General features: G+C 45.9%; 3 protein-coding genes across 3 annotated transcripts in view; 2 read left to right on the top strand and 1 right to left on the bottom strand.

The window, feature by feature from the left end:
- Positions 1-24,398, top strand: part of LOC6599571 (serine-rich adhesin for platelets) — a 139,175-nt gene that overhangs the window by 40,003 nt on the left and 74,774 nt on the right. Inside the window, exons 3-5 of the mRNA XM_026993751.1 lie at positions 6,656-7,613; positions 9,119-9,385; positions 9,447-9,611. Coding sequence (XP_026849552.1) covers positions 7,029-7,613; positions 9,119-9,385; positions 9,447-9,611 — 1,017 coding nt within the window. The 5' untranslated portion in view covers positions 6,656-7,028. The remainder of the gene's footprint in view (positions 1-6,655; positions 7,614-9,118; positions 9,386-9,446; positions 9,612-24,398) is intronic.
- On the bottom strand, positions 16,547-16,935 carry LOC6599570. Its single transcript, XM_002024641.1, has 2 exons — positions 16,924-16,935; positions 16,547-16,855 (listed from the first exon to the last, which is right to left on the bottom strand). Exons 1-2 carry the CDS (start codon positions 16,933-16,935, stop codon positions 16,547-16,549), a joined length of 321 nt encoding a protein of 106 aa, XP_002024677.1.
- On the top strand, positions 17,622-18,014 carry LOC113566752. Its single transcript, XM_026993776.1, has 2 exons — positions 17,622-17,633; positions 17,703-18,014. The coding sequence occupies exons 1-2, from the start codon at positions 17,622-17,624 to the stop codon at positions 18,012-18,014; spliced, it is 324 nt and encodes a 107-aa protein (XP_026849577.1).

Below are 24,398 nucleotides of genomic sequence, written 5' to 3'. Positions count from 1 at the left end.
AGGAATGATAGAAGAAGAAAGAAGGAGAAGAATGATAGAAGAATGATGGTGGAAGAATTATGGTGGATGAATGATGGAATGGTGGAGGAATACTGCAGGAATATTGAATAAGAAACGGGAAAAGTGAACAGAGAAGGAAGTAAAAGGGGAATAGAGAGCCAAGAATGAAGATGGAATACCAGCACGAAGTAAGAAGAATCCTGAATGGAGTAAAAATAAACCTGAAAGAATAAAATCTAACGAAGATCAAAGATTGAAGAAACCGTGATCGAAATTCGTGTGAAGATTGAAGAAGAATCAATGAGCAGAACTTGATCAGCGCTCAGTGATGCATTTCATACGCTAGTTCTGTGGTGATCATGAGGCATAAAATGGAGCATAAAAATATATACCACGATCCATTGTCTTAGTCCAAGATGGATGGCTTTCGATAGCTGACATATCGATAGGCAAACGCACTGAATCGGGAAGAAAAACAAAGCCAAAATAATCAAAAATCCTGAATTCGGTTCTAAACCTTGGTTTTAGAGGGTTTTTATAGGTTCCGAGCCGATTGTCGGGATAGTCTGGAGCCAGCACTCCAGAAACGATGAATGAAAGCTATCCTTGAGCGCTGATCAAGTTCTGCTGCACGGCATAGACCTCTTCCAGATCAGAGATCTCAGTAAAGCTCTGGACAAGTCCCGTATCCCCCACTCATGGATCTCCGATGCCTCCTTCCTCCCTCCCCATCGCTGACCCGATAAAACGTTGTCAAAGGCAACACGATCGCAACAAATTAAACAATTCATTGTCTTTGGAGCATGCACCTCTCCACACACCACACACCAGCCCCTACTCCCCTCCTCCCCTCTCCCCGCCCCTCCTCCACACTCCACCATTGATGTCTTTTGGCCACAATTTAACTAGGCTTTGGACCACATATTGTGATTGTTTTTGTGGTCAAAACGTTGCGGTTTGCTCCGAACTGAAACTGAAGTCTCCTTTCAGTCTCTGCGCCCCCCCCTCCTTCCCTCGATCTCTACCTCTGAAAAGGTTTCGCTCTGTTGCCGTTTTTTTTGTTGTGTTGTGTGTTTTTTTTTGTTGGTAACAAGTCAATATGGTTATTGTCGCCAGATTGTTGTGGCCTGCCATTTGGCCATTTGGCGATTTGGCCAGCATTCACGTGTGCCAAAAGTAACGCCGTCTCCTTGCCCCTCCACTCGGTGTCTCTCTCTGTGCAGCATGTGGCATGAAGCAGTTAACAATTCATTAGGTGTTGCAGCAGCAGCAGCAGTGGCAGTGGCAGCAGCAGCTGTTGTTGCCACTGCAGCAACTATCTTGGCAATTGTCAATTTATGGCGTGTTGTCTGCCTTTGGGGGTCTCCATCGCCATCTCCTTCTCCTTCTCCATCGCCATCGCCATCGTCTGAGCCATGGTCCGGGCCAGCCAACCAACTTGGCTCCAATGGCCAAATGTGCGGCACTCGAATGGCGATTCTTGGAAAGAATTCTGCAGCAGCCGCCAGTTGCTGCTTTAAACAATATTTTAATTATGCTTTTGGTCTGCGGAATGTGGATTGTCGTTGCAGTCTGTCCGTCCCAATCTCTCGGTCTCTGCTTCTCCGATTCGAACTCTTTTTTAATGGTTTGGTTCTTTATTGCATTAGAGCGGAGATCAGAGCTGGCCAGCATCTCCTATCGAGTCTTTAGAGAGGAGACTGTGGAGGGGACACGATAGGAGCTTCATTTCGAACCCGATGAATGTTGTTGATGCGATGAGGAGGAGACTTTTGTTTGCTTCTTCTACCATCCCTAGAATCCTATCGAATCTCTTATTCCATTCGCGATGATTGGTGGTGAGAGGAGACACTCACGTTGCAAGGAGACTTTCCTACAATCCCCAGAATCCTAGCGAAGGAGACATCGTTGCTTCTTCCACAAATTCCTTGAACCTCATCGAACCCTATCGACTCTCTTACGATGAATGATGATGATTGAGTGATGGAGACACTCAGAGAGTCCTCTTTGCTGGCTCTACCATCCCTCACAGACCTCACTCACGTTTAAGAAGAAGAAGTCTCCTTCTCTTTGCTGCCTCTACCATCCCTTAAATCCCATCGAATCCATTAGAGATGCGAAAATAAAGAGTAAACTCTTTCTGCGCTCTCTGTGCCATCTCTAGCACGGGCACTCGATCTTATCTCCGTTGATTCGTTACTCATTCGCTGCCAAGCGAATCGATGACTAAATGAATGGCCAAGTCGGGGTCTTATCTCCGCTCTCGGGCCGAAGATAGTGCCATTTGCTGTACAATATACCATCTACCATAGACCATATACCATAGTATAATTGATTAACTTTTGGCCCCACTCGAGTGTCTGCGAATGGAGCTATCGACGCTATCTAATCTTCGCAGAGAGCCCAGGCCCCAGGCCCCAGGCCCCTGGCTTTCAATTGCTCGTGCACTTGATTTTGATTTGCGTTTAATTGAAGTCTTTCCAGCGTGAGAATAAACCCAAATTTAAGCGAGTTTCACATCCGTCCACGGGGTGGGGCATGGGGGAGGGGGGAGATTCTGTTCTCTGCGAAGCGGAAGTAAGTGAAGATAAAAGTCTACGCGAAATGAAGTGGAAATGGAAGTAGTTCTGCCCGCGAATCAGAACAAAGGAAAGTTTTGTTTTATTCGAAATATACCCAAAAAAATCCCCAAATCAAGGCAAGAGGCCATTTCCTCGCGGTAGTCCCCTCCCCCCCCCAACTTCAATGAAAGTCCAAGGAAAGGAAAACTGGAAATTTGCAATTTCCCAAATGAATTGCACTTCCATGACGTCCAAGGGGAGCGGGCCCCCGTTTCCTCGGAGCAGACTTTCGTTTAGTCACTCGACTCGGATTTTGCATGCAAAAACTGTGTGCGAAATTTGCATAAAAGGGGGAGCCCTGGACGGCAGCGCTACGGCTGTGCCTGTGCCTGTACATGGGCCCCTTCTCCATCAGTCCATCACTCCATCACTCCATCAGTCTATCGGTCTCTGCTTCCTCCTGCAGGGGCCGTGAGTCATAAACAAATATGTATTTGATTTTATGGCCAACACATAAAGCGGTTAATGCCTGCCGTTGTGGCTTCATTACATAATTATGTAATTAATATGCTCAAGAGCAGCAGAAAAATTAATTTTAACCACGAGGGTTCTTTGATGTGCAAAAACAAATACTTATCAAATTGTATAGCCTCATAAATTCCAACAGATTTACGGAAAATTGATCGTAGATACTGCAGTAATCACAGAGATACTAAAATGTACCATTGAAATACTTCGAAAATACCGAAACAAGGATGGATACCGAAACAAGGAAATACCAAAAATAGTACTGGAAAATTCCAAAAATAATTCTGGAAAATACAAAAAATAATACTGGAAAAATACTAAAATTAATACTGGAAAGATACCAATAATAGTACTGGAAAAATACCGAAAATAATAGTTGAAAAAATACCAAAAATAATACTAGAAGAATACCAAAAATAATACTCATGAAATACTGAAAAATACCATTAAAATACTGAACCGAACAAGACCAAAACTTTCTCAGAAATCAGAGAAAAGGCAAACAAATGTTGCTTTTAGGATTCAACAAAAAAATAAATAATAATAATAATGAAAATTATTTTTCCCCCTTCCCTCCCCCATTATGCAAATCCCCAAATATTTAACACTTTCCACTTTGGTCGTCGCCAGATAAAAATCTCAGCTCAAATACAATTTTCTTTGTAATATTTTGTGGGGTCTTCCGCCGCGCCTCCTCCATGCCTCCTCCGACCACCTGTTGGACGCCACCGCCTCTTGCATAAGACACCTGTAAACATTCGGTAATAACTCTTTTAGCCCCGAAAAGAGCCCCAGCCGAAAGCACGGCCCAGGCCCAAGCCCAAGCCCAAGCATGTTCCACATGTGGCACATAAAAGTAGCCACACAATGAGCAGCACCGCAGCAGAGAGGCGGAGACGGAGACCGAGACGGAGACCCTACACAGAGACCTCAGAGACCAGAGACCAAAGATCGGGGGACCGCACCATAGAGACCCCAAAGAGCAGAGGAGCCGAAGAGCAGAAGAGCAGAAGAAGCCCAGCAAAGGCAATTAATAGACAAAGAAGGCACACAAAACGCACAAGAGGAAGCAAAAGCAAAGAGCAGACAGAAGACAGAAGAGCAGAAGAGCAGAGCGACGACGAGACAGAGGTTAAAAATAGACAAATATTTTGCGTAGACAAACGAAACCAAAAATGAAGTCAACAAATATGTGGATGGCGATGGCGGTTGGGGATCGTTGGAGTTGGGGTTGGATTTGGGGCTGGGATTGCAGGTACCGCCACATTTTGCCATGCCAGACACGAAGTTTACGAGCAGAAGCTCGTAAATCTGCCACAAGCCCCACGGAGAGACATTCAACAGTCATTCATTCATTCAGTCGGTCATTCATTCATTCAGTCGTCGTACCTGATTATAGCTCAAAAGAAGGCCCGCGAAAGATGACAAAAGAATCTATTCCGAAGCGATGACAAAACTTTCGATTTCCATGGGTGGCTCCACTGCTCCATAAATCTTTGATCTTTCACGATCTATGGCCAAGGGAGCTTAAATCAATGAAAGAACTTTGTTTTGGCCACCAAATAAGTCAATATTTAATCTCGAAAAAGATCTCAACAATCTCTTCAAATCAATGGGACTTGGGCTCCTTTTTTGGTGGCTATTTTTTGCTTCACTTGCGATTATTATTGGTCCAAAGACCCGCCAGCCGAGACTTTATTTACAGCATTTTAGCATTCATTTGTGTGGCGGGGCCACGCCCTCTGCCTTCTCCATTCACCACCCACCACCCACTTTTTGCCTTTTGTCTCTCCAGATCTTGGATCTCCCTCTGTGGGATCGGATCTGTGTGTGGCTGTGGCTGTGGCGGCTCTTAAGTGGCTAAATGAACGGCTAGCAGGCCAATTTTGGAGCCGAGACAAGGCACACCGCCTCTGTGCACTCCACTCCACGTCTGTGTCTGTGTGTGTGTGTGTGTGTGTGTGTGCGAGAGTGGTGCCCCCTTCCGACTGATTTGCATACGAATATGGCCCACAAGTGGTTTTTTTTTGCGACTAATTTCGTATGAAAATTTGATTGCTTTGCTCTGCGATTAGAATCGTGTTCATTGTTTAGAGTACCACCTCCTCCTCCACCTTTTCCACCTCCTCCTCCACCTCCTCCCACTCCCCCTTCTCCACCTCCTCCTCCTACTGCCGTCTGGCGCTGCTACTGTTGTCCGTCGAGTCGTTGACCAAAAAGTTGCCACGAAAATTAAGTAATATTTGCATTCGTAATTATTATGATTCGAGCTTCAAGAGCGGCAAAGAGCGGAGGGGCGACGAGGGGGGCGGCGGGTGGGGCTTGAAGCCATGTTATTATGCAGTTATAGCCATTATAGAAGTTGGCTTTTAATTGCAGTTTACGGTTACTGTTTGTTGTTTACTGTTTGCCTTTTCCGCGTGTGTTTTTGTTTTTGTTTCTTTTTCTGTTTCTGCGGGTGAGTGGGTGTGATATGGAGATTGCAGATATTTGCCGGCTCCCGAGAACCGACTCGACTCAGGTTCTTGCGAGACTTAATTAATGCCTAAGTGGTTCATGTGCCACATGCAGAGGGGGTTCTTTCATAACCGCAAAGCCAGCCAGCCAGTCAGCCAGCCAGTGTTGCAATATCTGATAAGTGCTGGTGCTGGTTGCCCCCAGAAATGATATGGTAATGCGATATAATGTGTGCGCACTGAGCCACGAGACTGAGAGATAGCAAAGAGTTTGTTAATTAAGAAATTTTGAAAGATTTAGGGTTAGGAATAATGAAAAGGGAACGTCTGAAGAAGTAGAAATCAGTGAAATAATGGATTGCACTTCGATTGCATTTTTTGAGGTTTAGGTAATCCGTACGTGCTTTAAAATGGTTTAAGGTCAAGTGTTTCCCAGTCCAAAACGGTTTCCACGCGATAATCTAAATTTTTTCGCTTAGGAATGGTGGAAGATGAACATAAAGGGGGAAAGAAATGCTTGGAACTAATGGAAATACAATTTTGAATGGTAATTCCAATATTTAGAAGTCAAGTGTCTCATTTCCAGTGTTCCCAAACTGCTCTCCAGCGACCTAAAGAGGTCGCTCTTAATCGGACATTCCACAACAATAGAACTTTAATGAGCCCTACAAAATCTCTCTCTCTCTCGCTCTCTTTACATGCGAGCTTAATGGATTTCCTATGAAAATATCAATCAAAGATCCCCTCGTTTTCGACCTAAAGACTACGGGAAATTATACCCCAATTGCCATTCGCTTTCGTCTGCAGGTCGTAATCGCTTTTCCACATAATAATACCAATCATTAGCAGTAGAAGAGGGAGAGGGGGTAAATAAACTGCTGGTGGCAGCAATTATGCTGCAGAGAGCACATCCCATGTGCCGCCACGGGGGGCAGGGCGGTGCACCATCATCGAGGGGGGTGTGAGGGGCAATCATCATTATAGGCAACCCACCAGAAAAGACCAGAGATCTGTACAACATTCATATCCCTAATTTGTTTTGATTTCCTTTCCACTAATTTGCAATTTCTTCTCTCTTCTTTCTTCCCTTTTCTTGTTTCGATTTTTCAGTGGCATTAACATACAAAAACATTTTATCAAAATAACGAAACAAGTATTTTGCATAAAAACGAACGGGAAAGGAAATCGAAATCGAAAGGAACGAAACGAAACGAATCGAACGAAACGGAACGCGACTGTACTCCCTGCTCCTCCCCAGACAAGGTCATTGTCATAGCCATAGAGCGGAACGCTGGCAAACGAAACAAAACGAAACAATGGGAATAAGAGGAAGCCATGCAGACATGCAAATGTTGAGCGAATTTTAAGCTGAAGTTTAAGCCAATTTACATAATAGCCAGCACACACTAACTAACATACACACACACACATCGAACACATGGGAAACGCTACCAAAAAGAGAGCTTAAACAGAGACCGCAACAATGGAAATGCAACACGAAAGGAAGAAGGAAACAGGTGGAGAGCAAAGGATAGAAACAGAAACAGAAATGGAGAAAGAAACAGCAGCAACGACAGAAGCAGTGATGCCGCCTCCAACGGACGAGGAAAGAGCATCAATAAGCAACCAAGAGACTGAAACAGCGGCCATGATGAAAGAAGGACCCGGAACCGGACCCGGACTCGGATCCGGACTCGGGTTCGATTCACCCACAACGAAACCCATGAAATTCGAGAGCAGCATCGCAACAGCAGGGATGATATTTGCGATGCCGGCCACGCCCCCGAACAGGGGGCCGACACTTCTAACCACAAAATCCGCTAGCAATAGCCGCAGTAGTTCCCTCAAGAAACAGCGACGCGGAACGAAGGGGAATGGAACGGGAACCAACGGCGGCGGCGGTGGTGGTGGCGCCACTGCCGGCCAGCCATTGAACTACTCGAAGAACAGTGGCAAACAATCGCAGTCGATGACGTCACTGCAACCGAACGAAGAGGAGCATCAGGAGCACCGACGTGATGCCATTCAGGCGAAGCTCCATTTGGAGCGGCCCTACAACAGCCTCAAGGTGAGTGAGTGATCACACCGGAACGGTGGAACGGGGGGCCCTGCATCAGGTGCCCCGCAGGTACAGTTGTGCCTGTCGCTGGTGTGCGAGTGAGTGGGTAGGCTGGATGCTTGCATAAATTTGCAATTGATCAGTGGACAGACGCTTGACTCTTGACGTATAGAGTGAGCTCCCATTCCGTTCCGTTCCGTTCTGTTCTGTTCCATGCCGCACGCTAACGAGTTTCTGTGCGCAGCGCGGCCTACCTACCGTTAGAATGAAAATGCTCTTGTTCTTGTTCTTGTTCTCCTTAATGGCGTGTGTCCCCCAAGAGTGTGTGTGTCAACGGAAATTGCTTTAATAAATTATTAATAAATTTCATTATTAGCATAAACCAAAAGCCTTCCATAACGGGGCTACTGCCAGTGGCGCCACAAACTAGCAACGTAAATTGCTGATTTATGCTGGAAACTGGAAAAGTATGATGAACGGGGCTGCTTTCAGTAGGCTGAATGCAATTGGCGCTGATTCATCAGTGGATTGCATTGCCCATTGAACGTCCATTATACGCCAACATTCCGAAAAGGTACAGCGGTTACCATTTCCTGATTCTTTCAATAGAAGCTGCTGCTTGCCTACATAAAGCTCTACCTTCGAAAGTTCTTCTTCGCTGAGACGGTGTTCCACATTTCCACATTCCAAGCGGAGGTACAGTCTAGCCAAAGCATAGCTACCTTGCCAGACCTTCCCCCAGATGTCGCTGTCAGCTGCACATGCCAAATGCCATTCCAGAACACCCAAGACCTCCCACTAGGCTGCAGTCCGCTGACCGTGGCTTATGCAAATCTGTGGAGTGTCGGCATTCCACACACCAAAATATCAGTTCCCACAGCCCGTGCTTTGATTTACTTATAGACTCGCAGACCGCAGAAAACAAAACCATTTCAAGGCTGCCCCAAAGACCACCCTGCACCGTACGTACACACTCGTACAACATGTCTCTGATCTTTTCTTAGTCACTGAGCGGGGATTGGGCGCTGACTGAGTGCGGATTAGGGGGCTGGGAGTTCGCATGAAATGCGAGTCGTCACTCCCCAACGACGGAGGAGGGGAGCGCCCCACCTGGCACTCATTTAATCAATTACTCAAATCAGCAGAAAACAAGACCCCAACCGATTCGGAATCTGAATGAATGAATGACTTATTCCATGTCGGATTTCAATTTCAATTACGACTTTTGCCTGCTTTTGCCGGCTGCTGCTGGCTGCTGCCTGCTTTCTGGGACGATTGTGTAAATAAGGAATTTCCTTGCACGATTTTTCTGCGGGAAAATCGATGATTAATTAATTGCGCGCACATTGCAATTTGGAGCGCGGCCAAAACGGGTTTCAGATGGTCGCGCAGCGTTATGTTTCTTCAGGCCCATATTGGGAGGCCTCAAATTACTTATTTATTAACAACTTTTTGTCTCCCAATGCACACATCTCAACCTCTCTCTTTCTCTCTGTCTCCTCTTCTTTCCACAGAAAAACTCACACAGTGGCGGCAAGTACAACGGCAACAAAATGCATCGCTATTCGTGGGGACAAAGCAGTCAAAGCAGTTCCACCAGCCTGCACAGTAGCGCCACTTTGGGCCTGGGCTCGTCCGGCAAAGACGACCTCTGGGCGGCCATACAAACGAACTACAACTATATCATGGACACGAACCTGCTGGATACGTGCAAGGAGGCCAGATGTGAGATAGAGGGCGCCAGCACAGTACTCGAGAAATCCAACGAATGTTGTTTGAAGGTAAATATCTATAGTTCAGCCCGAAAGTATGCTGTGGAAATTATTTGGGCATTATTCATAGATGCTCGAAGAAACCCAGCGACCGGATGGTGTTCTCTGCGAGGATCCCAAGGAGTTGCGTCGCTGGCTACGCGAAATGGAAAATAAATTGGAGATTTCCCCCACCATCACAGAGCTCACTTTGTATGGCAATGCGGAATTGCAGCGACATTTGGCAGTTCACTCGGTAAGTCCAAGTACACATTTTTTCGTAGCATAATTTTGCGCTGCCACTTAAATGTAGAATGTAGAAGGCGTGTTAAATACATGTAGAAGAATCGGGTAGAAGAGCCAAAGAATGTCAGAGGTACGCTTAGTTTAATAAATCAACAGCAATGTCTCTTTTGACATTTTGCAATTTTACATGTAGCAAAATTGGAATTACATGTCAAGTAAACAAAACGAAGCATGATTTTGGGTGGCTCCGATTTTCGGAGAGCCTCAGCTTTTACTACACCCAAAAATAAGCCAAAACAAAAACAAATTGCAAGGTCTTCATAAGTTTTTCGTTTTCCTTTTGTTTCATATAAAAACAAAGGCATATTTAACTAAAATATTTAAATTTCCAAAAGAAGTTTTTCTTAATTTTCTTAGTTTTTTTAACAATTGAGATATTCCAACAAATTTTTCTGCATTTTGAATCTCAAATGCTCTTGCCGTGGGATTTAGGTTTTATATTGGTTTATATTGGTATTGGTTGACGAGCTTCTTGGTTCTCTCGCTCTTGGCATGCAATTTCTTCCAGTCGGAGATCGCGTAGTGTTTCTGCCAGTCGGACGACAGAGGGAAGGCCACACCCACCCACCGGAGATGCTGTTGTTGTTGTCCTTACCGAAGGGGCACACAAAGGCCAAGGCCTGCTGGCGCATCTTGTCGATTCGCTCGAACACAGATTTCAATTCGTACGAATTTTTCCGAATTTATAATCGCCAAAAGTGCGAAAATCAGAGCATAGGGGGAAGAAAAGAACCAATGTAAAATTAAAGTAAATTTGGAGTTTACTTTTTGAAAAATGTTCAAAAATTGTACTAAACCGAAATGCAAGCGCACTCAAATCTTATGGTTCAGATGGTCACGAACGGAATTTCACAACTCTTGAGGTTTTCAAAGTGAATCAAAGTCGGGGCAAAAACGCACAAGAAACATTGGAAACATTGCTCTTCTGTGGTTTTCCATGAAAGTTGAGGTTGAAACTTTCAAAAAGCAAAAAAAGCACAAAAAAAACAAAAGAAAAAATAACAGAAAAAACAGAAAAAACGCTAAACAAATCTACTCTAGACCTCTAGCATTTGATAACAAGCCGAAAGAAAGCGAAAAGGAGATACTAATCGGGCGGCGCAATCTGCTGGTAAAAGTGTAACAAAACATGAAAAAACATTGTCCCCCCCACCCAAAAAAGACCAACAACAACAACAACAATTTTACGCATTTCATTTTCTTGAGTTTTCTTCAAACGCAATGACTTGCGGGTTTTCTGCTGTTTTTGTGGTTTTTCTGTTGTTGAAGTTTTTCCCCCGCCCTTCAATAGCTTCCGCAAGTGCGTGTGTTTGCCCCCCCAACCCCCCCTCTTGACTCTTTTTTTTTATGGATTGTGTAACTCTTATTTTTCTTTTTTTTTTGTTTGTTGGGAGCCTCAAATCCGTCAGTCATTCTCATTTCCTTCTCTCTTCCGCCGCTCAATTGAAGCCTCGAAATCGCCCCCCTTGAAAATTTTCAGACAACACAAAGGTTCCCTTGTTTTCTAGCAATTTTCGTAACGAAAATTTATTGAATTGAAAGTGAAAATTGCTTGGGAAATTGGGAGTCGAAGAAGCGATAACCCCAGAGCTTCGGAGCACTCGGGGAGCACTCTTTGGCGCTGGGATGATAATTGGCATTCGGGCATTCGGACATTCGGCTTGTAACACCTTCAAATTTGCTGGGAGGGGAGATTGCCTGGGCTCTGAATTGGCTTTGATTTAGGGGGATCTTTATCTCTGAACAATATTGGTTATATGCCAGACAGACAGTCGGACGGGGGCTCTGTTATGTAATTGTGTGGGGGGAAAATCTAAGACGGAAGCGCCCGTGTGTCTGTCTGTCTGTCTGTGTGTGTGTGCTCCGCCTTTGGCTTTGATTTGTGTCGGTTTTGATTTTGATTTGAGCCATTTTGACCATGACGGGGACGGAGATGGGGGCCCTCTCATTGCATAAGAACTGGAAGGAGGATCATGGGCTTTCGCCCCCTCCTCGAAAGAGCTTTCCCTTTTCTTCCTGCTTTGATAAGCACTTTCTTGCTTTTCCTCCTCAAGAGTTTCCCTTTCTTCCCGTTGAAACTTCCTTTTCAGATACGAAATGCTCCTCCATCTGCTCCGTCTATCGCCTGCCCCCTTTCCTTCCCCATTCCACCGACTGGAGGAGAGACTTTTCTTTGACCCATTCATACAACAATTGTTTCTCTTTTTTGGCTAATTGAAAATGCCTTTTGCAAGCTTTTGTTCAATGGAATTCCAGCAGCACATTTTGCTCCAATCAAAAAACGCAGCCACTGGAGCCTCTGGAGCCACTGGAGCCACGAGCCAAATGAAAGTATGATACGAAAAACAAATAAAAAGGAAGGAGTTTTGCAAATCGAAAAGCGATCCCCGATCTCCGCTGCTGCTGCCTTCCCCTGATTTACGACAATTGTTTTGTCACGTTGTCGATTGAAAAAAGGCAGGGAAGGAGAAAAAGAGCACAAATAGAGGGGTGTAAAGAGGTGCTATGCCGAGGAGTATATAAAGGGGCTAGCGAGGGGGCTAGAGGGGGGGCTGCGAGGCTGCCGCCGCACAAAATGTCAATTGCCCAAAATGGTTAAACATATTTCCAATAAGTTGTTTGGCGTTTGTCTCTGTCAATTGTTGGCAGTAGCCACTGCCACAGATACCGCTACCACCGCTGCTGCTGGTGCTGCTGGGGCTCCTCCCGGGGGCGTAGACGACACGCACTCAATGTCCAATGCCGTAAACTAGAGTTCCATTTTCCACAAAACAAAACAACACAACACAAAAACAGATCGAAGCAATCAAACCCCAGAGCCAAGTAAAAGGAAAGCCAGTCGGTGGCCCCGCAAGATTGAGATGAGATGATCTCGGAGTCAAGGAAAAAGCCAAACAAAATTTGTCAGCTGCCGGACAATGTCGCCGGCCATAACGAGATGCCGGCGATGGAGTTCCCAGAAGCCCCCAGATCCATCCCCCAAGGTGCTGGCAGCAATCTCCTTTTTTAATTGTAAACCAAAAAAGATGAGCTCAAGGCAGTGCGGCAGTCGTGGGATGTCTTTGGATTTGCAGGGGATAGAGGGCAAGGGAACTCTGAAAGAGATCTTTCCTCTGAGATCTTGCAGATCTTTCATCTCGAAACAGTTCTGATGCCCTCCGCCATTGGAGTGCTCTTGAGAAATGCCTCTCCCCATGAGAAGGGGGCCACAATGGGTTAACTGTGAGCTAGGGGGGACAATGGGTTAAGGCCTGCCTGCCCTGCCTGTTCTTCTGTTGCAAGTGAGGCGTAAACAATCATGTTGCATGTCGCAACGCAAGGATGTCTTTGTTTTGCGCCAACTAAATGGACCAAAAATGGTCAAGACAAGACAACTGCCCAATGGAAAAGCCTCAAAGAAAAGTAGGGGGAAAAGAAGGGAGGGGGGGAAGAAAAGCCAGGAAAAAGTGAAGGTGGCGCAATTTGGGCTCTTGGCTTTGGCTTTGGCTTTTGTCTGGAAGATTAGCTAAGACCCACAAGACCTGGACCCAGCGACAGTTACGACCATAATCGCAATGACAATTTAGTGTTCCGTTTGCATGGCGATATTGCGGGAGTGAGCGGACAGACGGACAGACGGACGGACGGACAGACGGACGGACGGACAGTCGAGGAAATGCTCCACTTTATGGCAGTCATAATTTCCATGCTTTGCGATTCGATTCGATGCGATTTGGCGGCGATTCGATTGGGTTTTCTTTAGGATTTTTGCCTCGTTGTCCGATTCTATCCGAGTCCGCGACGGCTACCTCGACCGCGTCCGAGAGTTGTGTCCATTGTGTTTCTGTTGTTGCTGGTGCAGAGGCAATCTCTAGCTCGACCATCGAACAGATTTGCATAACAATTGGTGGCTGGCATGGCTATAACCTTTCGCCCAATAAGTTAGCCAAAAGACTGGACCCGGCAGACCATATGGTCGGTCGCTCTGACCGCCCAGCAGTTGTTAAATGCCGCTGAATGCTGAATGCCGCCGAATGCTGACTGCCTGCCTGCCTGCCTGCCTGCCCGATTGTTGCACTGGTCGCGGCGCTGGGCGGCAATAAAACATTTACCGAATTAGTTGGAGTGTAAAATCCACTTGAAATTCAGTTACGATCGCAGAAGGAGAGACTAGACTGCTGTTTCGTTTATTCGTTTCAGTTATAGTTCAACTTTCGCGTTAAATGAACCTTTAAATAAACTTTCCATTTTATTTTTGCCATCATTTAACGAGCTCCGCCACGGCGTTTTCCAAGGGACTTGCGATTCGATTGGAAATTCAATTGAACGAGAAACGTTTTCCACGCTCCGCACAGCAACTCCATGGAAAATGGCACAGAAACAGCTATGGAAAATAGTGTCCTTTCAAAGTGGTAGAAAACTGTTTTAGAAGTTGAAGGTTGACTTGGGTAAAGGCCGGTTGAACGTATAATCTGTCGAGAGAAAAAAAGAAAAAAAAGAAAAAAAAACAAAAAAAAGAAAAAAATAAAGAAGAAAAAAGAAAAAAAAGAAGAAAAAAGAAATAGGAGAGAAAAAGAAAACAAAATTTCAAATAACATATGTAGATACAAAACATGGACCTTAAACTTGGGTATAACCTTTTTCGGTATCATATATTTATTGAGAACTGGTCACACCTTTTAGAACACCATTAATTATGACATTTGCCAGAGTGGAAACGTTTCTATAGAGGCAAAAAATCATACAAGAAGATTACCATCGCAAGATTGCCATCAAAATGGAACTCTCAATCAATCGCGGACAACCGCTCAATCATAAATTGTACAAACAATGCCACTGGCACTTCGGGCAACCTTCAATCTTCCGACGTTGCTTCTATCTTCAATCTTGGCTTTGTTTTGAAATCCTTGACTCCAGCCGACACTTCTAACAAATCACAAAATCCGCCTTATATCTCCTCATATCTCTCAGAGAAACAATCGAATCTCGGCAACCTTTCTCCTACTCTTTCGATCGAATCACGCCCCGAAAACCATAAGAGAATTGAAGAGAAAACCAAGAGGCCCAGAGGGAGGCAGGGTGGCAGGGGGGGGGGCTTGGGCAGGGGCCACTCTCCTCTCAAGTTCAATTGAGTTTCACTTTTTTTTTTCTTCTGTTGTTCACTCTTCTCTCCGATGATTATAAAATGTTCGTGATTTAAATTAACAATTAAAGCGGATAATTAACAAAATGAAAACAAAGGCAACGAACAGGCAACACCCCCTAAAAAACAGAAAACCGAAAGCCAAAAGCCGAAAAAAAAAATATTATTATAGGCCATAGAGTGGTGGTAATTTATCAGAAAAACACAGACAAATCTGCTGTTGTCAGAGTCCGCCGATGAAGTCTCGGGATGAAGTCATTACCACAGACAATCCACACGGTGGAAGCCCCAACAAAGGGGAGCCCTTGGATGGGGAAGCGGATCAAATGATTTCGTCATTAAACAGACAAACGGAATTACACACCTTTCTGGCTCCCCGTTTCCCTCTCTCTCTCTCTCTCTCTCTTAATAGAGCAATAAAATTGCCGAAACTTTTAATCGAGCAATCGAGAAATTTATATAGAAATTATGGTTGAGGAAAAACCATGAAAATGAAACCGAAATGAAATCAAAGCTAAAAACCAAATGAAATGTAGATGAAAAAACTTCAATAAATCTTTTTGGCAATTGGGGGGAAAAAAAAACAGAAACAAAAACCAAAACCCAAAGGCAACAGAAATCACACACACAAAACAAAAACAAAAAAAAATGTTCATAAAATTTTACTTTCGAACACAATTTATTTTTATATCAAAGTATTTTCTTTGAGAGTCGTTTTTCTAGCCGCAGCAGCCCCAGCCCCAGCCCCGGCCCCAGAGCCACAGAGCCGAATGAAAAACAATGAAAAATTCATGTACAAACCATTCATTCAGGTTCAATCATTAACACTGGTAGATCGAACGGGGCGAACGGGCCACTGAATCGCTGGATCGCTGGATCGTCGAATCGCTGCATCGGGGAAAAGGGAAAGGCGTATTGTACAAGGCTTTGAGCCGAGAGTGGAGTCGGTCTTGAAGGCTTTGTCGCCACTTTAATTGGCTCAAATTAAAGACGATCCAGCGGGGAGAATGATCGTCGTGATGATGATGATGTGCCACTGCCAGTGCGGGGATGAGGCGTTACTTTATTTCGCTGATTAATGAAGAAATTTCCTAGCCCGCGCCGCAGTCTTCTCCCCGTATTTTTGCCACCTTGTTAACGTCTCCACAGCACTCGTCTATGTGTGACTTTGGTTGCTGTTGTTGCAAAAAACAAAACGACTTTGTGGCAAAATTAAATTTAACAAAATGTCCCATAAAATGATGCGCGAGATGATGGAAACTTCACATGGACTTTTGACATTCGCGGGTCATTAAATCTGCGAAACAAACTGTCGAGGAGAAGGTGCATTTGGAAAGCGATTTCCCCTCATTTCCATCGATTGTGGATGCCGCAATAATAAAGAAGATTTGCAGAGGATTTCTTTAGCTTCATTTTGGGCGAGGACTTTGCGGGAAGTGCAGCGAAAGGTGCTTGAAGATATTTTCAGCAGCATCCCAAGAAGCCAGAAACGAAAACAAAAACACATTTGTGTGCCAGATATTTTTCGCGTTTATGGATTGTGTGAAGAAACCGAGAATCTGTAATAGAAATTAATGGCTTATGGGGAGGAAGAACTTCAAGAGATGCATCTGAAGAGTGTAATATGCGATACGGCTTTGAAGAATGTTTTCATTACAGCTCTATAGATAGACTCTCGGAAGATGCACAAGAATACAGTATATTCCCGGTTTCATGTTAATTGTAGATCGTTTATTCAGTTCCAATCGATATTAGGGGTACTCTCATTGGCGGTGGTAGATCTGATGGCCGATGGAGGGCACGCCGTAGGAGTGAGCATACGATGGAGCATAGACCACTGGGGAGTAGGACTTCAGTACGGGAACGTGCTGCACCACGGACACGTGCTTCACGACCGGGACATGCTTCACGACTGGGACGTGGCTCACGACAGGCACCTGCTTCACGACGGGCACCACTTTGACCACCGGGGCCACAGCCACTCCGTAGTGGGAGTGCGCGGAGGGGTATTCCAGATATCCGGGAGAAGGAGCAGCCGAGGCAACGGCCACCAGGACGAAGATCAGAGCACACTGACGGGAGAGGAGAGGAATCAAAGGTTAAAGGATACTCCGTAGGATTTCTTCTTTAAGATACTTACAATGCGGAACATGCTGAAGAAGAATTGGTTGTGGAATTTGAGGTTCTTGCGTGAACTTGCGTGGATGTCGGATGACTGTTGATGTTTGACCCTCCGTTGGGCTCTTTAAATAGTCAAAAAAGACATCTCGGAACAAAGTCATTTGATCAGCGCCACGCGACAAACGAGTTTCGCCCACAAAAGAGTTCCGATCCGATGCGATCTGTTGTTTCCTTCCGTTTCGTCGGGCTTTGATCTGTTTTCCCGCCCAGAAGGTGATCTTCGACATAAACGTTCCTTTGTCAAGCCGTTTAGGCATAATCCCCTTTCAATATCGCCTCGCAATTGTCTGTCTGTCCGCGTGTGGAGTCTCTCGAAGGTATTGAAAGGCATTGTCATTATATCGATCGCCGGCTTCACGTGAGCCGTTCGAAGACGCCGATGACCGTTGAGAACCAAGGCCGTGAAGACGATGGGGAGTCTGGTGTTTGTGAATACACCTTCGGATTAATCGACAGATAAATTTATTCGCACAATTAAACCAAAGAATTAAGATACAAAACACAATTAAACTGGTTTGTGCGTGCAGCCAGAAGACACATTTTTGGCCATATATAATCCTCGATCTGTGGCTAAGTCAACAACAGTCATCAGACCTCTACACAAGGGACAGCAGCTCTTCTGATCTTGAGTCTTCAATACCCCCAAAATATTCCAAAATGTTCCGCATTGTAAGTATTTTTAAGGATCTGTCCTTTGGATAGATGGGACAACCTTTGATACCTCTCCTCTCTTGCTAGTGTTCTCTGATCTTCGCTCTGGTGCTTGTGGCCTCGGCTGCTCCTTCTCCCGGATATCTGGAGTACCCCTCCGCGCACTCCCACTACGGAGTGGCTGTGGCCCCGGTGGTCAAAGTGGTGCCCGTCGTGAAGCAGGTGCCTGTCGTGAGCCACGTCCCAGTCGTGAAGCATGTCCCGGTCGTGAAGCACGTGTCCGTGGTGGAGCACGTTCCCGTGCTGAAGTCCTACTCCCCAGTGGTCTATGCTCCATCGTATGCTCACTCCTACGGCGTGCCCTCCTCCTACGGCCATCAGATCTACCACCGCCAATGAGAGTACCCCTAATATCGATTGGAACTGAATAAACGATCTACAATTAACATGAAACCGGGGATATACTTTTTTCTTGTGCATCTTCTGGGAGTCTATCTACACTTTCTCATGGATCTGCATCTAAAAGCTGAAGAAACAATCTTCAAAGCCAATGAAAACACTCTTCAGATGCATCTCTTGAAGTTCTTCCTCCCCATAAGCCATTAGTTTCTATTACAGATTTTCGTGTTCTTCGCACAATCCATAAACGCGAAAAATATCTGGCACACAAATGTGTTTTTGTAGAGGCTCTGGTTTTAGTTTTTGTTTTTGGTTCTCTTTTGGGGAATGATAAAAGCCAAATGTGGCTGGCGTTCCAGGCACCCAGCGGATGGGAAGATACACAAAACGCTAAAGATACGGATGCAACTGCTGCACGGCGGCATGGAACGGCATGGAACGGCATGGAATGGCATGGCATTTGGCAAGAAGCTGTTCACAAAATTGACTCTTTGCGAGTGATTGAAAGTGATTAATGAGGCGAAGGCGAGGGAGAGCGGGATGGAGGCGGAAGGAGTAGGAGACGGGGAGCACGTTGAGTGCGCTCCATGTGGCGTATCTTTAAGATACATTTTGAACGGTAGTTAAAAATCTTCTGACCAACACGCAAAGAAGGAAAAGAGTCTGAATCTCTGGCAAAGTGAAATGTCTGCCGTTGGCATTGAAAAAAAAGAAAAACTTCTATAAAATGAAAAGCTCTTTGGCCCCTGCCGCCCCGCTACTGCGATTTTCCATCGTTTACCCCCCGCTCCCCCCTCCCTTGGATTTTCTCTGGCTGCCGGTGCTGCTGACCCACATTTTGGCAGACAGAAAAATTTATTTGCCTTGGCTTTGGGCTCTAAAGAATTGTTAACAACAATTTAGTAGCTCTTCCACTTGCCCACTCCTCCCCTCTCCCTCCCCCTCCCTCTCTCTCTCTCGTCTGCTAAGTGTATTTTATTGTTTGCCAATTGCTGTGTCTGTTGTTGCTGTTGCTGTTGTTGTTGTCTTGTTAACGCTTTTTATAGCCCGCTTTTTGCTTTTCGGCCAACTCTATTTGTCGAGAGTCTTTCTCTCTGGCTACAGGCTGCCGCTGCCGCTGCCGCTGCCACTACCGCTGCCTCTGTGTCTCTCTATGCAGATGTATCTTTCAGATACATTCATTAACTTGTTTGCAGTTACAGTTGCAATGTGCCCCTCCCTCCACTCTCCTCCTCCTCCTCCTCTTTCGAGGTGATTTATGCTTTGTCCAGCTTTTGTTTGTTGTATATTTAGACATTTCCTATATGTTGTCACCTCAATTTTTTCTTCTCTTTTCCTTTTTGTACACTTTTTTGTAATGCCCGCGCACTTGCTCAACTTTTCTGTGGATTGTGTTTGATATACCCTGCAGAGTAGAGGGTTTAACGCTTATCGGATGATGTTTGTGGCACAGAGAAACGAGACCCCAGAGTTCTTCAGTCTTTTGTGCCTCGACAACAACGTTTCGACTGATTGAATTGGCTTTGAAATGCAAATAAAGAGGATATTGAACACATAATGATTAGACATCGTATGCATGATCGTATATAGAAGCGTTTCTAAAAGAAATATCGGGGGTTTTTTTTAATACGGATATAAAATCGAGCTAAGAAAATGTCTATCCATATCGGATTACTATTTCCTATAGGAACAATCGATTGCAAGACTCTTTCTGGGCAAAACTTTGTTTTGTTGTAAAGGAATACGTCTCACGCGGTCATGCAGCGGCTCTCCTCGGTTGGCTTGAGGCTTAGTGTCTCTTCGATCACTAGAAATCTCCTAGGGTGTCCATTGGTTCGGCCACCAAATGTATCTTTTCTTGTGTTAATTTTTTGTAACTTTTTTTTGGGATAATTAAAAAACACAGAGGCAATTGTGCAGTTATGACTGGAGACTAGAGACTAGAGACTAGAGAGTGGACACTGAAGAGACAGAGAGAGAGAGGGAGAGAGGGAGTGGGGCTTGAAAGGGGGAAGCATTTTGAATGTGTGAACATGGAAGATAAACCCACTCTGCCACTCACTCCGCACTCCACTCCCCACTCCACTCCCTTGCACTCCACTCCCCTGCGAGCAGCGAACATCATTTCGTTATGAACTATGAATATGAATATGAATATGCATTGGCGCTTGATGGGGCTTTGCCCAAGAAGAAGTTGAAGGCGTGTCCCCGCAATTAGTTCGAAGCCCAGGCCCTTCGATGATGCCCTGAGGGGCATTTTGGCACGTTGTCAGAATGAAGAGGGGGACAGAGTGGGCGGAGAGAGTGGACTTCAATCAGGGAATGGGACTGCCAAGGGGGAAAACTAGTTTCCTCCAGAGTAGAGGAGCAGATCCTTTTCCATCCATCCCAACATTCGGCTCTCTCTCTCTTTCTCTCTGTGATCTGCTTTCCCCTCTCCTGTGGGGGAACCCCTCCCTGTGGGGCTCGTGTGGTGCTCTAACAATCCATCTGTGTGTGCCCCAAGTTTAGAGGCGGCTGCCACTCCAACTGGTTCTTTGTCATCCATCTGCCTGTTGCGGCTTACAAATAAGGGAAAAACTTGTCAGCCTCTGCCACAGCCTCTGCCACGGCGCGTTTTCCCCCGCTCCGGTGGGATGGCTTCTTGGAAAATCCAGAGGCCAACGCGAAAGAATCTCTTCTATTTCCTTGGGAAATATCTGTGGCATCTGAGAGCGCTGAAGATTCTTCCTGCTCTCGTTTCCATCTTCTGTTTGGAGTCGTTGTATCAATTTTTAATGCTTTTCTATGGCGTTGTGTGTTTCTCGCTCTGTGATCTACTTCGAGTGCCTCAAGAGGAGCCTCTTTCGTTGCATTCGGAGGCCCAGGCACGCGTGCGAAATCGATGCAGGAAATCCGATTTGTGGTAAAAGTTTTTTCTCTTTCTTTGCGCCACTCCCCTGCACTGCACTCCCCCCCTCTGCCACGGGAAGAGCTCTTGCTCATTTAACTTTTGCTTTACTTTGGTAAGCTGTCGTTTAAAGTTGTTTGAACTAAGCTGAAAAATATGTGCATACATAGGCTCCGCCGCGCCCGGGTCTTGTGTGGCTTCCACGAAATCAAAGACCGCTCTGCGGGCAGTAGGAAGTGGCGGCAGGCGAGGCACCTCTGTGGCTAGTGCCACAAGGGTTGTCGTCGGGGTTAATCGCTGGTAAACGCCTCGAGAGAGGTCACTGGCTTACCAGGCGCCCACAGACCAAGGATATTTGAGCTGGCTCCGCCCAAGAACTAATGGAGAGACGAGGAGTGTTTTTAGTGCAAAAGAAATAGGGAAATTCCAGTGGATGGGAGGAGGGAGGAAAGAATTAAAATCCAAAGAGATTCTTCTTGGAGATCCTGAAGATCCTTCTTCTTTGGAGAACTTCCAGCTCTATCAGTGGATACTTCTTTCGACTTGAAACGTGATCTTTCTGCAGATCTTTCATCCAACTTTGGCTCACTTTTGCCCCTATAGATCTGTGATCTATATTCTATATTTCTTCCATCTAAAGATCTCTCATCTCCTGACGATCTCTCTCTCTCCCTCATTCATCTTTGGGTCTCTCTTCTGGTGAAGTTCTCTTTTGTTCTTCCTTCTGATGCCCGCTCTTCTCTTGTAGATTTCTTAGGCTTAGACTTTCATTTCTTCCATCGACCACTGCCTCCCCTCCCCTCCCTCAAATCATTGTAGATCCCCTCGTTCGCCTTTCGAACTCCAATCATCATTAAAGCCAAAAGCCAAAAGAGCCTCCTCCTTCGACAATCTGATCGATTTATGCAAATGATACTCTAATCTTTGGAGCCAGCTTTTCTCCACTTTCGTGTAATCTGTGGAGCCAGCTTTTCCCCACTTTCCCATCAAAGAATAAAGACCATTCGTCATTCGTTTGTGGCAAACAAAGATCTTGAAGAGGATTCCTCTCTCTCTCATCGATGGATCGTCTAATGATGTTTACCCTCATTTATCCTGACTCCTGACTCCTGCCTCTGCGATGCGGCTCAGAGGCAAGCTCAGGCGACGATCTATGATTCTTGTGCCTCACCTCGAAGCACACTCCACGCTCCACAGTACAGACTCCACGCTGAGTGGGTGGCGGGATCCTCCGTTATGTGGAGAGGCAGAGGCTGAGGCTGAGGCAGAGGCCTACAGCTGCGAGAAATTGCGGCTTCAACACTCGACACAACGTGGCTTAATGTAAAGTGCCGCTAAAGTGTACGCGTGGGTGGGCCCCACAGACGAAGACTCCACTCCACTCCAGTCCACTCCTCTCCAGACTCTGTGCTTCATTAACACCAAAAGACTTTTGCTTGACTTTGGGATCGGATCTCTTTCTCCCCCTCCTCCTCCTCCTACTTCTTCTTCTTCTCTTTTTGTGGACGATTAATCTTAAACCAGAAGGAGCGCCGCCGCCACAGAGAGAGAGATAGAGAGAGAGAGAGTGAGTGAGAGATCTCTCTGCCATAATCCACGTTTTGTGTCTGCAATTTGCGAGCATTTTGTTTTGCATTATCCCAGAAAAAAAGAGGAGAAAAAAGGAACAGATTCTGGGCACACAAAAGGCGCAACTCATTTGCCGCTTTTCACACCCTTGAAGTGAAGTTTTCTCTCACTTTTCTCTTGGAGGAGCCCGGCCCGAGCCGGCTTGCTCATAAATCATTCAGCCAGTCGGGGGGCCTTCCCTGGCCCCAGTGGGCGTCGTCCGACGTCCATTAGAAGTGTGCGAAGGCGCAATCGCTGTGGCTGTGGCAGTTGCAAATGCAATTGCAGCTGTTGCCCCCAAAGTGCGCGCCACCAGCTGCAAAAGTAGAAAAGAATTGAACGAAATCTCAGGCAATGGATTCGAAGGATTGCAAAGAGTAGTGTTTCCACGCGATATACTCGTATTGTTCAAGCGATTGTAGAGCACTGGGTCAAGCAAGTCACTCACCCGCTCACTCACTCACTCACTCAATCAGTCAGTCGATCATTCATTCTGCTGGCCATTCAGTGAAGTGTGAAATTCTATGGAAATTACTTTATTGTTCGCTGATTGAAATCAATTTGGCGTGCGAAAAGCATTTGAAACCACAAAAGATTGAGATCTCTAACTGTAGAGATCTCCCTCGAACCCGCTCTCTATAGCTATAGAGATCTCTCTATGCCCCTCCGCTGGATATCCAAACAGATCTCTCAATCTCAATCTCTGAATCTGGCTAATCATTCTGGTTCAAAAGTTCATTAGACTGTGGGATTATATGGCTATGAATAGGGGGCCCGGCCCGGCCTGGTCCGGCCCGGCCCGGGAGTCGACCAATTTGTATGTGATTAAGATTGGGTAATCGAATGGAATCGAGTGGAATCGCTGGGGCGGAGTCGTCTGGGGCTTGCATATCGAAGAGGAAGGTGAATGGGGATCAATGGTGGTTTTTTTTTTTTGATTATAGCCCACAGCCAATGAAGTGGCAAATGTTGCCTTCGGTTGGGAAATCTTTAGGATTTTTCTGAGCCACAGGAATTGGGTCAGGTATTCCCATTTTAAGGATTGATTCGTGTTTTTTTTTTAGTAATTTTTTGTGTGTCTGAAAATTGTAAAGTCTAGGGTCAGGGAATGCCTCTCTTCCACTTTGTTTTCTGTGAAGTTTCATTGCATGAAAGAGCTAAATAACTCCTAAAGTGCACCGCGCTCCACAGGTAAATCTCTCAGAGCCAGTGTGACCGTGTTCCACCTCGTCCATCGTTCTCTCAGGACTGTACTCTTCGCGAAGAAGCTCTCCAGAAAAGTACAGTCTTGCAGGGAAACATTCTCCATGCTTCAGTGTGACCATGTTCTAGATTCATGGTTGCATTCTCTCTAATCATTCATTTTGGATCACTAAATACTTGCTGCCCACCTTTCCCACCGGTCTTCAACGAGTACTTCTATTTCTACTTTATTTTTATGGAAGCAACACACACACACGCACACGCACACACACTCTGCTCCACATTATGCAACACACTCGGAACGCAGAAAGCGTTGCCAATTATCAAATTACAATCGCCATGGCCCCGGGGCCCCTCCGGCAACCGCACTGTCCTGCTCGCTCCTCCGTGCTCACCTTTCTGTGGGCCCAATCGATCAGCCAATGGGCAATAACTTTCCAGCCAACGCAACTGCGGCTGCAGTTCGATTATTACTTTTATTGCCACAGCCGCAGCAGAAGCAGCAGCAGAAGCAGCGGCAGAAGCAGACTTCTGGCGGCCTCGCCACTCGTTGCATGTGCCACTCCGCCTCTTTGGTGTTTACAGAAGTCCGTCCGTCCGTCCGTCCGTCCGTCCGTCCGCATGGCCGATGATTCCCATTCCCCCCTTTCTATATTCTTTCCTTCTGCTGTGAAGTTGTGAAC

Source organism: Drosophila persimilis, unplaced genomic scaffold (assembly GCF_003286085.1).
Source record: "Drosophila persimilis strain 14011-0111.01,24,50 unplaced genomic scaffold, DperRS2 tig00000885-arrow-arrow-pilon, whole genome shotgun sequence".
Classification (NCBI taxonomy): domain Eukaryota; kingdom Metazoa; phylum Arthropoda; class Insecta; order Diptera; family Drosophilidae; genus Drosophila; species Drosophila persimilis.
The sequence above is the reverse complement of the archived record's forward strand: the minus strand, read 5'-3'. Positions and strand labels throughout refer to the sequence as shown.